The sequence below is a fragment of the Ciona intestinalis genome, chromosome 9 (genome assembly GCF_000224145.3).
Source record: "Ciona intestinalis chromosome 9, KH, whole genome shotgun sequence".
In the NCBI taxonomy this organism is placed as follows: domain Eukaryota; kingdom Metazoa; phylum Chordata; class Ascidiacea; order Phlebobranchia; family Cionidae; genus Ciona; species Ciona intestinalis.
Window position 1 is genome coordinate 651,099 of NC_020174.2, and position 12,849 is coordinate 663,947.

The 12,849-nt window shown below is 33.6% G+C and overlaps 2 protein-coding genes across 5 annotated transcripts in view; both read left to right on the forward strand.

Annotated features, from left to right (window-relative positions):
• Positions 1–7,323, forward strand: part of LOC100184643 (exocyst complex component 1-like) — a 31,722-nt gene extending 24,399 nt beyond the window's left edge. For 2 of the 4 annotated variants that reach the window (XM_026835868.1, XM_026835870.1), the window contains 8 exons: positions 735–758; positions 1,380–1,397; positions 3,074–3,209; positions 3,690–3,767; positions 3,937–4,120; positions 4,522–4,721; positions 5,165–5,362; positions 6,250–7,323. In XM_026835868.1, coding sequence (XP_026691669.1) covers positions 735–758; positions 1,380–1,397; positions 3,074–3,209; positions 3,690–3,767; positions 3,937–4,120; positions 4,522–4,721; positions 5,165–5,362; positions 6,250–6,402 — 991 coding nt within the window. In that variant the 3' untranslated portion in view covers positions 6,403–7,323. The remainder of the gene's footprint in view (positions 1–734; positions 759–1,379; positions 1,398–3,073; positions 3,210–3,689; positions 3,768–3,936; positions 4,121–4,521; positions 4,722–5,164; positions 5,363–6,249) is intronic. The other 2 variants (XM_026835869.1, XM_026835871.1) reach the window with 1 other exon arrangement.
• LOC100185104 (anaphase-promoting complex subunit 5-like) overlaps positions 7,322–12,849 on the forward strand; it is a 6,441-nt gene continuing 913 nt past the window's right edge. Inside the window, exons 1-9 of the mRNA XM_026835902.1 lie at positions 7,322–7,484; positions 7,816–7,886; positions 8,372–8,550; positions 8,897–9,008; positions 9,402–9,580; positions 9,944–10,112; positions 10,457–10,602; positions 10,829–10,958; positions 11,323–11,409. Of these exons, the coding sequence (XP_026691703.1) occupies positions 7,346–7,484; positions 7,816–7,886; positions 8,372–8,550; positions 8,897–9,008; positions 9,402–9,580; positions 9,944–10,112; positions 10,457–10,602; positions 10,829–10,958; positions 11,323–11,409 (1,212 nt within the window). The 5' untranslated portion in view covers positions 7,322–7,345. The remainder of the gene's footprint in view (positions 7,485–7,815; positions 7,887–8,371; positions 8,551–8,896; positions 9,009–9,401; positions 9,581–9,943; positions 10,113–10,456; positions 10,603–10,828; positions 10,959–11,322; positions 11,410–12,849) is intronic.

The following is a 12,849-nucleotide window of genomic DNA, read 5'->3' on the forward strand; positions in this document are numbered from 1 at the left end:
TCTACATACAGTGTATTATATAAACATTGTATGGTCACTTTTGTGCTCGTAAGTACTCGCATGTTTACTCGCAAAAACAAAGTTAGCACACATAACGTCATAAGCGTGTCATCTGCTGTAGAAGGTTGGTTGTTACTCGATTATGCGAGTAAAGAAAACTATGGTGGAAGTACAGTTTTACTTTTAAGAGATTAACCTTTTTTGGGTATTATTTTTAAACCAATGACCATGCAAAATATCGCCGTTAGCGAGTTATCATATGACGAGTTAATGCGGATCCTTTTCGCATTAACTTTTTACCTTGTAAAAAGGGTATATACGTACTTTGTATGGTGTATATTACATTGTATATGTATGTTGTACATTATACGTACAGTGTATGGTATATATTACATTAAATTAATCCCACAGGGAGGGTCAGATGATGAGGAAGATGACACGGATCAAGGAATCGCAAGTCGGAAGAAGTATCAGGAGTAAGTTTGGATCTAGTGGCTTCCTTTGTTGAAATATCAGTGTTAGAAACTTCTGTATTGTTTTGGTAAATACCAGTAAAGTTAAGTTTAACAAATTGTATAATATAAGAGACATATTTCCATTAAATGGCATCGTCAGAATGGATAAGTTAAGCATCTTTATCATGACATCAGTGCAACACAGCACTAAAACCTTTAGCATATACTACAAAACTACAAAATTCCCTTTAATATTAACTTTTCCACTTGATTACGCAGGGCACAAGTAACAAAGGAAATTCGGTGAGTCATTGTTTAGATTATTTCTATTCTATATTGGGTATTAACCTTGATATAGTAGGTTGGGGTAAGATGGTTCATGTTACCAATATATTTTATCACTTGGTAGTTAACAAAAAACTATTTACTGAAATATTTATTTCTGGTCTTACTGCTATAAAAGAGAGTTGTGAATTGTTAAGAAAATATGGGATATTATGAATTAACAGGAACCCATCTTACCCCACTGTACTATGTAATTTAGTCTGCAGATGTTTAGTTTAGCCGTTAGTTATAGAATACTATTAAAGTAATTTACATAGACTTTATTGCATAACACCAATGTTTTTTGTATAACATTAACAATATGTTAAAATAATGTAGCATTAAAACTCTCATGAGGAATGGCATTACAATAATACATTTTTGTTAAAATTAACAATGTTAATTTATATCAAATATATTCATAACTAACCAAAATATTGAATAAGGAAATTAGTCACCTAAACTTATGCCAATTTTAAGCATACGGAAACGTATGATTTGACATATTATCATTATTTTTAATTAGTTATTACTTTGTACTACTGGATTAGTAGATAAATGTTGTTGCATTTGAAATGCAACTTTACTAACTCTCTCTAGGCCAGCCAACATTGTGTGGTAAGTCTGCATCCTTTAGAAAGCCAATAATTTGCATTTTTCTTGCAAAATTTTTCATTTCATGACCGTTTTTGTGTGGCGACTTATCATTTCTGTAACTTTGCAATAATGTGTGGAATATATTTCATTTATTTTGCTTTCTATTAAATTATTGGTGCAATGGTTAGGTTATGCTGTACTATGGATATGGGGGTCACATTTTCATGTTTCAAAAAAATCTTGGGTGACATTGTTAAAATGCAGTTGCATTCATAGTTTTCAAACATAGGGAACCTCATTGATTAATGTGATGAATGCAATAACTGTTGTTTGTATAGACATCAAACAGCAGGGTAAAATCTGGGGTGACATTGTTAAAATGCAGTTACATTCATAGTTGTCAAACATAGGGAACCTCATTGATTAATGTGGTGAATGCAATATACTTTGGCTCTGCTTGTTTGTATAGACACCCAACAGCAGGGTAAAATCTGGGGTGACATTGTTAAAATACAGTTACACTCATAGTTGTCAAACATAGGGAACCTCATTGATTAATGTGGTGAATGCAATATACTTTAGTTGTGTTTGTTTGTAGACACCTAACAGCAGGGTAAAATCTGTTTTAGTTTAAACTGGGGTGCTAAACCTATGATATCTTCCCTGTTCCAATAGTTAGGATATTAGACACCTATGGTGCTACTCTACATGTATAGTTTGGTATCCATGCATGGGAAAATAATAACAAACATGTTTTAATGCAAAGGGTTGATTTCTAAGACAGGCATGGTATAATATGTTTTGAAATATTGCCTCGTTTATTGTAAACAAAGTTTAAATTATTATTGTTGGTTTACTTTCCCTGCATGCTCTTAAAGTCACACTGATTGATTCAGCACAAATTAAACATAGAAATATAATTTCTATCTTTATGATGCTCTAAATTCTTATCCTTTTTATTTTAAAACTAAACAAATTATTCTTGACTTCAGATACTTAGTGAAAGTTCTTATTATACTTTAACATATTCTTTGACTAAAACAGACTCCGTATTTTTAGTAAAGTAATATTAAACAATAAGCGCACTGCAATCTATGGCAATTATCTCACAACTGTTTAATTATTTTAACCAAATTTGCGTAAATTTTAAGCAGTGACATTTCATTAATTATATGATTCAAGATCTTATAACAGTTTAAAAATCCTGTTATATTTTTCCTATTAATATTTTAATTTAGTAAGTCCTTTAAATCTAAGTACATCTACTAAACATGTTAACTTAATATGATAAAAGTTTAATCTATTATTACTTAAAAATGTAATGATTTGTAGGCATGGCAAACCAGGGTTTTTGGGACGTAATTTGCCCCATTGCCCTGGAATTGCGGTTACCTGAAATATTAACAATCTAAAGAAAACACAATTTAAGTGAATTTGAAATATTTTGTTTGGGACTAGGCCAAGAACCTATATCTATTGCCATTGCTTTTAAATTCTTATCAAGTCTGTGTGACAGCGACTTTCCCAGGGTATTGGAGTGAGGGCCCAACCTGGTCTATTCTCCAAGCACCTGATGTGCACGACCTTACCTATATAGATCAGAGTTTTGGACCTTTTTGTTGGTTAGGACTTATATATATACATAATATAGTAATGGTATGTTGTCATTCTAATTTCAACTAAGTTGTCACGAACAGGAGAATGATGACTGAAATCTTCTCTGTTGTTGAATCTGAGTTATTATCATTGGTAGCGTTTGGTGAAGACCTTGATCCATTGAATTCACTTAATATGTTGGTGGTTATCGGACAAAGGGTTTCTCAAGCTCAGCAGGTGTGTGTTTTAAAGGAGTGGGGGTGGTTGCATATTATAACATGGGCCTACTGTCGAGTTATAACATGGGTGTCTTCTTATACACCAGACACACATGGTGTATTCATACACCTCATGCTCACTGTCGAGTTATAACATGGGTGTCTTCTTATACACCAGTCACACATGGTGTATTAGTACACCACGTGCTTACTGTCGAGTACCCTTACAGATACTTTTTCAGGGGGTTGAGTCATATTGTATGATAGGTGTCTTGTTATACACCAGACAGTGCAGACATTGTGTTTTCAGACACGTTATGGTCACTAAAATTGTGGCATAATTTTTTATTTTTTTACACAAGTAACAGATTCACACAGTAGAGCTATCTTATGATATTATATCACCAAGCCTTTTCTACATGATAAAATAAACTCCCGTCCAATGCCAATTCATCTTAGATAACCATTGATATTAATTACATTTCCAAACCACATGCAGGTCAACGATGGATCGTTTCTTGCCAAGATGCTCGGGAATTGTTTGATTGAAGTGAAAAGAAATTTTGACAATTTCATCGTAAGTTTTGAACACAACTTAAAATATATATAAGCACATGCCTATCCTGGATTAAATTATGCTAAGACTTTCATCTTAAAATGTATGAGCTGTGTAAAACCTGTTTGTATATTGAAATAGAAATACTTTGATATATCCCTTTTTATTGGTGAGGTTTTTGTCTCTTTAGAAAAACAAAGTCCGGATGGTTCAAGAGAGCCACGTTAGCAAAGGGAAGAAGTGCGGCATCCTCCCCTTTGTTCAGGATTTTGAGGACTTTGTTGGACTCGCTGAAAGCATCTTCCGCGACTCTGGGAGGAGAACGGACATCGATAAAGCTTACAGCACCCTTATTTGGGCCGTGTTTGAAACAAGTATGTTATGTGGGTGTTGGTGTGGCTTGCTTGTATGAGGTTATGGGGAGTGAAGATATTTGTAATAGGTCGCTTGGCTAATTATAAACCTGCTTTTGTTAGGTGTGTTTGTATATTGTTATTGGTAAATAAATACTGTTACACTTATAATTGTCAAACATAGGGAACCTCATTAATTAATGTGGCAAATGGAATATACTGCTTGTTTGTATAAATATATAACAGCAGCGAAAAATATCACTTACCCTCAAAACTGCAGTGCTAAAACATTGGATGTCACCTCCGTTCCAAAGTTAGGTAGCAGGCAAATAGGCATCCCATAACAATACACCTATGTTAATCTCCACTTACAATTGCCTACTAGTCAGTTGCAACAACAATTTTTTCTTTTTTCTTTACAGTTGAGAGAGTATCCGGTGACAGCCAGAAAACACCGGCAGAAGTTGTAATGTTCGAGAATTATCATCATTTACTAAATTGTTTGTCGAGTTTAAAGATTGCTGCGCTTGAAAACGAGAAGAAGCAAGTCCGAGTTCGATACAATGAAAACTTTAATAGTTACGTTACAACTATGCTGGGGAGGCCATTGGAGAAACTAAGTGTAAGTATAAATATACAAGCAATACTACAAGTATGCTGTATACATATAATTTGTTAAGTGGAAGTCTCATTGGTTTGTTTGTTATAGTAGTTGAATGTATATGGTTTGGATGCAATGTGACTTTTATCTTTGAAGAAATAAGTTTTAAGTGCTAGAGTTATCGTACATACTATTATAATGTTCATCTCATTTTCCATTAAACTTATGTAAGTATTATGATATTTAACTAAGTTTAGGGTTTGTGATGTTTGTTTTTTGACTATAATTGAATGTGAATGGTGCATGTTACGAAAACATTTATGTTATAGCTTGACAGTGAGCATGATGTGTATTAATCTGTGTCTGGCACAAACGAAGACAATATACATAGCTTGGTGTGACACCAGATTGTATCATACATACAAACATTATTACCACCAACCAAACATTTAACTTGTGTTTAGAATTTCTTCGAAGGAGTCAAGCAAGTAATAGATGGTGGACTTCGCCCCGAAGAAGTCGGGTTTCAGCTTAAATACAGCAAGCAAGAGTTGCGTAAATGCATCAAGGAATATAGTGGTAAAGAAGTGAAGAAGGGACTGGAATCTGTTTATCATAAAATCGTCAAACATACATCGGAAGCCGACCATATGTTGTTAAGGGTATGTTTGTTGTTTGTATTTAATATAAGATGGATGACGTTGGCACATAAAGCTAATAAATTATAAATGCTATTTTAGAGTTTTGAGAATATGATTATATGAATATTAAAATATATTTTAATTACTTCCAAAATCCTTGGTTACAACTACTATCCTACCTCAACCTTTTATAAGTATGCTTTGATTTAGTGATTCCATGGGGTCCTGATAGTGGCACCCAGTGGATTGTTGTTTGTGTTATTAGACCTACATCTCAGGTCCCACCTGGCTATATACCCTAATACCCTAACCTACTATATACCATGTACCATCTTACCCCAACCTACTATATAACATGTACCATCTTACCCCAACCTACTATATAACATGTGCCATCTTACCCAACTATGTACCATCTTACCCCAACCCACTATATAACATGTGCCATCTTACCCCAACCTAATATATAACGTGTATCATCTTACCCCAACCTAATTTATGGCATGTACCATCTTACCCCGATCTGCTATATAACATGTACCATCTTACCCCAACCTAATATATACCTGTACCATCTTACCCCAACCGTGTACCATCTTACTCCAACCTAATATATAACACGTACCATCCTACCCCAACCTAATATATGGCATGTACCATCTTACCCCAACCTACTATATAACATGTACCATCTTACCCCAACCTACTATATAACATGTACCATCTTACCCCAACCTACTATATAACATGTATCATCTTACCCCAACCTACTATACAACACGTATCATCTTACCCCAACCTAATATATACATGTACCATCTTACCCCAACCTATTATATAGCATGTACCATCTTACCCCAACCTAATATATAACATGTACCATCTTACCCCAACCTACTACACCCCAGGTTGTATGGCAGGACATGCAGAAAGAGTTTATTCGTCAATACAAAGACTTTGAAGATTTAATCGCGAAATGTTACGCTGGAAGTCAGATCAAGTTGGAATTCACAATCGATGACGTTTTGAATTATTTCTCTGACATTGCATTGGCACAGTAGATGCTTGATTGACTTTATAAACAGTGGGTTCAATATATGCGGCACTGTAACACTTTACCAAACTGAATGTATGACTTACATACACCTGCCATGTAGTATAAAGTATTAGGCGCCAGAATTTTTAAAATGCAGGTGGGAGGGAAGTTAGACACACAAACCTGTGAGACATATCTGGCTTATTGGTCGTAATGTGACCCTGCCACCCCAGGTTTGGCGACTATAACAATTTAAACAACATGAGTACCATTTTTGATAATAGACAAAAACTTTAACAAATTTAGACATTTTTATATGCTGTTTACATGTTATGGTGCATTGTTACAATAGTGATGGTGTTATCATATGAAAAATTGTTGTGATGCATCAGTGATATGATCATATGAATCTATCACGCCATGATTGATGTGCAATCCTCTTATTTGTTATTCCTATATATTATTATCTTGTTATAAATATATGAATGCTTTGATTTTTGTTTATTATTGTGCATAGCTTAACCATTAAAATAGTGACGCAAAAGTTAGCATCATTTTACAGACTATGTCAATAATTTGTCTTAGGTATAAACTTACCAAAACTTTAGACTTTGTTTTCAAAATGTTTCGCTAAATATAAAGTCATATTTTTGTTAGACTCTGCATATGATTTCATTTTGATTCTATTTATATCAGGCACTGTTTTTTGAATGTGAACTTGAGTCTTAAAGCTTCTAAAAAGATTCTTTCCTGAAGTTAATTTTGTTGCTTTGATTGCTGTTAATGCATTAATGTTTGAACCAGCGGTTCTTAATCTTTTTAACCCAAGTCCCATTTGTTGGACACTAAACTCCCAACCCATCAAAACCATTACACGTTGATTTGTTCATTGGTGTAGTATGTGTAAAGCTATGGCTTATTTCTCAACTTCATTATTTATCTGCAGGAACATTAGTAGTTAGGCCACAATGTTCACACAACATGGGGATAAATTTGCCCGTGATCAAATTACCCCACATAGGTTAAGTTTGCTGATTTTGATTAAAAACTATGCGGATATATGTGATGGAAAACATGCGGATTACACACGGATGGTGTGGCAAGATGGTAAGTCTGTTATACTAAACATATTATGTCTCTAACTGTGTTTGCAAGCTTCCAATTCAAACTTGCTTAGGAATGAATAAACAAGTTATTAAATTTCTTTGTTCTAACAAAACTTGTGTATGAATAAATAAATCTTATTTATCATTGCATAGCGGGACAACGATATCTGTTGCTGTTAAGCATCTTGTCAAGTATGTAATGGTAGCAGTAGCTCTTGAGGTTCATATTCATAATGACCCAAATATCATAGTTTAATCTGATTACTAAGGCAAAAATCTAGAAGATTCCTTTCACGCTTATCAAGTTTAATTTCATTGTTATGCATTCTCAGACTTTGCAAGCAAGCGACTATTAGATCGTTCTATTCTCACTTGGCTTCAACAATCAAACGGATCGCTTAAAGTAAGAAATATATCTTGAACTAAACTGATGTTTTTCAACCTTTTATGATTCGCGACCCCTTTAGACACACTTAACCCCTGCTTCAATAAAATAACCTAAATTTGTTTATTTATGGCTGTTATTTTAATGCAAAACTACTTTGCAAAAGTTGAACTCTAAAACAAACAGGTCTATAAGCAGGGATCTGTTTATTCCTCCAATAAACACTGTAGTATAAGACACAGGTTAAGAAACGGATAAAATATCAGTTTAAATCATGAATCTGTATTACTATGTGTAGTATGAGTCTTTGATTGGACAAGAGCAATTGTGTATGTACATGTCAGGTTACAACATTTCCCTAACCAAGGTCTGTTCTACATTGAAAAAATCCTATGCACAACAGTCAACTTGGAAATTTGAAATGTGCTCCATTACTGTATGCCTAACAAGGTACAATTTAAAACATTACCTTAATAACCATAAAGATTATATATATTTATTAGGAAATGATACGCATCGTTGGTTTATGTTCCAAAGTTTTACACGAGTCGTTTAAATCAATGCTGGACGCCATTTGTAATTTTGAAAGCATCGAAAATCTTGAAAACTTTTTCTCCAACCTCGGTTATTCGTTGTTTCAATCGAACGATTCTGATTCAACGCTTCAAAAATGTTTGCTAGGTATGTGTGTTCTATTGTATGCTATCTTATGTACGGTTTACTGTGCATGTTCTACTGTTTTCTACCATGCATGTTCCACTACGGGCCAATGTCTAAAATACAGTCTGATATGCCATCTTTTTTATAATCAATCAAATCGCTCTTTTACGCTTCAGTTAAGGATGAATTTTCTGTGACTTGATTGGTAAAGTTGAAATAATTTATGACCGAAATGTAAAGAGCCAGTTGACAGAAAAAACAGTAGAATACATTTACGTTTTCATAAGTCCCGAAAAGTCTATATTACTTTATGCCTGTTAACAGAAGTACCAGAATGGTTATATATTATGTCTATGTTTCCTCCAGGTTTTATTCTGTCGCAGAATGTTGATTTATTACGAGCGTCTCGCGTTCTGTGAACTTCAACCTTTATTTGATTCCTTTATTAAATATTGTGCACCTAATGTTCCAATGGATAAGGTAAGTTACATTATGTTAAGATTATACAAAGGTGTTCCTGAAGTCAAAATGTTGTTATTAAGTCAGTTCTCTATATATTTAAATCCGGTTTGTTTGGTTTTAATTTGTTGATACTTAGGCTAAAAGTTTTTATTTCAGATTTGATTTTTATATGTTTTTAACGAATGTGTGAAATGTATGATAAAATGGGTGTTGCTGCCAGCATTGGAAATTATATACCCCCATGTAATGCATTGTGTATTGATATTGCAAACTCATTTAGTCTAATATTTTGTTGTTGTGTAAAGCGTTGTGTATATTAACTTTTTTAACTTTGAAATAACTTTGCATTAACTTTAATAGTGTTGCCTGTTGCGCATCATTTTTCTAACGATGTTGCTCATTATTTTTTAGCCACTATCCGATCCTCTTAGTCAGAATGGGAGCCCTGATGAATCTGGCAACACTGCAGTTGCCATGGACAGCAATAAAGTAGATGACATGGAGTTGGAATGTCAGAGTGAGATGGACAGCAAGAGTAGCAGGGATTCTATTGACACCGAACTCAAAGCGTCTGATCTAAAAACTGAGAAGTAAGTGAAGTGTGCATGTAGTATGTTTGTATGGTGTATAAGATGAAACAACTTAGCAGTGAGCATGGTGTATACACAATATCTGCCTGTGGTGTGCAGGAAAACAGCAGTGTTGATTTATATGGTGCAGTCTCGTGCAGAATATGCAGGCCCATCTTGAGAATTTTGCAGAGGTTGCAGCCATTGCTGGATTTCCAATGGTAAATGCAACTAATCTAAAATAGTATCCTTTAAAATTCCAAAGCTATTTACAGAAATCCAAAGCTGTTCAACACATTTTCTTATCGCAACGCCTGATATTTTATAAAATGACGCTACTGCAAAAAGAAATAACATTAACCCCAAACCTACCCCCCCACGCAGATGCGAAGAGTTTGATTCCCCTGATTATTTTTCGCGCCAACAAGCAGACAACTTTTTTAAACACCAAGCCATGCTATTGGAACACAACGAGGCTGATGCGTTGCCTCCCGTTATTTTGCAACAAAGAATCCGACAGTTTCTTAAAACCAACCCAGAGTTAACACAAGCAGTAAGTTAATTAATATGTTGTAGTATAGTATGAGTACAGAGTAGGGGCTCTTTTGCTTGGGATGCAAAAAAAGCAAAATAAAATTATTATAGATTGCCTATGGTGTATGCGTTGTTTTTTATTTTACCAATCTTTCTTAAGTTGTTTTTAGAGAGACATCTGACTTAAATGTTAATTCTGTTAATTCATATTACATTAGTGAGGTCATATGGTGTGGGACGTCATTGGAGTGCTACCTATTGTCCTCACCAGATCTGCATTGATTGTTTTCAAATTTAAATTAAGTTAAAAAAAAATTACTCTTCCTTTTTTGCGTAACTAAATTAAACCCTTTCCATCCCCAGCATTTCTTAAGTTACTTGAACAGTTTAAGATTGGGTGAATTCTGTGGAGCAATGGACAGCCTACTAATGTTTATGATTCGACATAATTGGAAAAGTTTCCCACTTTTTCCTAAACTTGATGATGAGAATTTGAATAAAAACCAAAGGTGAGCAATACAAGGTAATCTTTAAATTTCATGCAAAAAGTAAAAAAGTTCTTTTTTTAACATTTTCATGAACAAAATTGTTTTAAGAGTTTTGATGATAAAAAAAGTTGATTGAAATTTGGATTTCAAAATGATCCTGTTTTATTATTTTAAATTGTTCATTGTTTTTATTGTCAATTTTGCCTTTTTCTATAAAGTACCTGTTTATATGTGACCTTTGACCCAGGTACGCGACCCTTAACCTCGCTTTGCTACATTTACGTTTCGGCCACACGGAGGCAGCATTGGCAGCAACGAAGGAATCGATAAACTTGGCGCATCTTTCTAATGACCCCATGTGTTTACAACATTCCATGGTGAGTTATATTATATGAATGAATCTAACTTATTATATGTGTTTGATATCATAATGGCTGGCTTAATATATGAATGTCTGTAACTTATTATATTGTGTTCAATGTCATAATACAGCCTAAAATATATAAAGGAGATACAGTTGCCGAAATTTCCTAAAATTATTTCTAATAAAACCAATTTATATACCTACGTTTGGGTTTTAATAAATTGGCCTTTGCAAACTGATTGTTTTTTAAAACAATATTGGAAAGGCTGTTTAAGGCGTTTGTGGAGTTATAGTGTATCTGTCTTTATTGTCAGTTGTTACATTTGCATTAACGCTATGCCGTAATAATTAAGTTAATATGACATCATATCACCCAGGCCCTTCTACACCACCTGCAACCAAAATCAAGTCGCCAACAAATGGCGGAAGAAGTTATTAAACCTGCCAAGAAACATGGCTTGGCGGTGAGTGGGCAATTTTAAAACCGGCCTGCTTTTGTAGAAACAAATTATTTATTTAAATGCTCAAAGAGGTTTATCTCATTATCTTTATCTTAAAGAGGTTGGTCTCATTACAAACCAGCCAAGAAACATGGAGTGTGGGCCGTTTAGCAAAATACATTCGTTCACACGCTGTTGGGGGTCATCTCAGGTCGCATGGCTTGTCATGTAGAACCTTATCAGCGTGATTTAGAACAGAATCTCATTGCGTAGTTTTCAACAATTTACGCTAAACGTGGTTGCACGCACGGAAGTGTTCGATGCATATTTGGCAAAACTTCTAAGTTCAAGCTGGTCTGTTTCTAAATATGGAATAAACTCATTTACTCGCTTAATACCTGTGTTGGGGCTTTGGTCTTCTTATTGATTTGTTGAATTACTTTTCAAATTGGTTGCGTTTTCCCACGCATTAAATGCTACATTGAGTGACGCGGTATGGTCTCGAAAAGTCGGCCATTTTGACAAAATCTACTTTTTAACTCGTGTGTTTTTACTGGTATGTTTTAGCTGCCTATACACACACTTTTAAATATGTTAAGTATTATAACTGTAGTTATGTCTGTGCAATATAAGGATAGTATATTTTATCAAATGTATATCTAATATCTATCAGCACTCATAACAGATTATAAGTTTTGGTACGAGAAGATAAAAATGATATTGTTTGGAGTGGTTCTTAATGTTGCTACACACATTCTAAAATAGCTTCAGTATTTTGACTGTGGGGGGGGGGAGAACAATTAAAGAATAACTTGGTCACATTTTGTATGTTTGTCCACATACTGCAACAGCTTGGTCATGGGGTGCAAATATGCTGATATATTATTCCTTAGCACTCCTATCATAATGTATAAAGTCATCTGGATCATAGGAATAATATGCTGGGTTACTTGTGTTAGTGACATTTTTGCGCTTTAAATAAACCGACTGCATAAACTGTATATAACATATATAACAACATTTATATAACAAAACATATATAATAAGATTTATATAACAAAACATATATAACAGATTTAACTGTATATAACAACATATATAACAGATTTAACTGTTTATAACAACATATATAACAACATATATAACAGATTTAACTGTATATAACAACATATATAACAGATTTAACTGTATATAACAACATATATAACAGATTTAACTGTATATAACAACATATATAACAACATATATAACAGATTTAACTGTATATAACAACATATATAACAGATTTAACTGTATATAACAACATATATAACAACATATATAACAGATTTAACTGTATATAACAACATATATAACAACATATATAACAGATTTAACTGTATATAACAACATATATAACAGATTTAACTGTATATAACAACATATATAACAGATTTAACTGTATATAACAACATATATAACAGA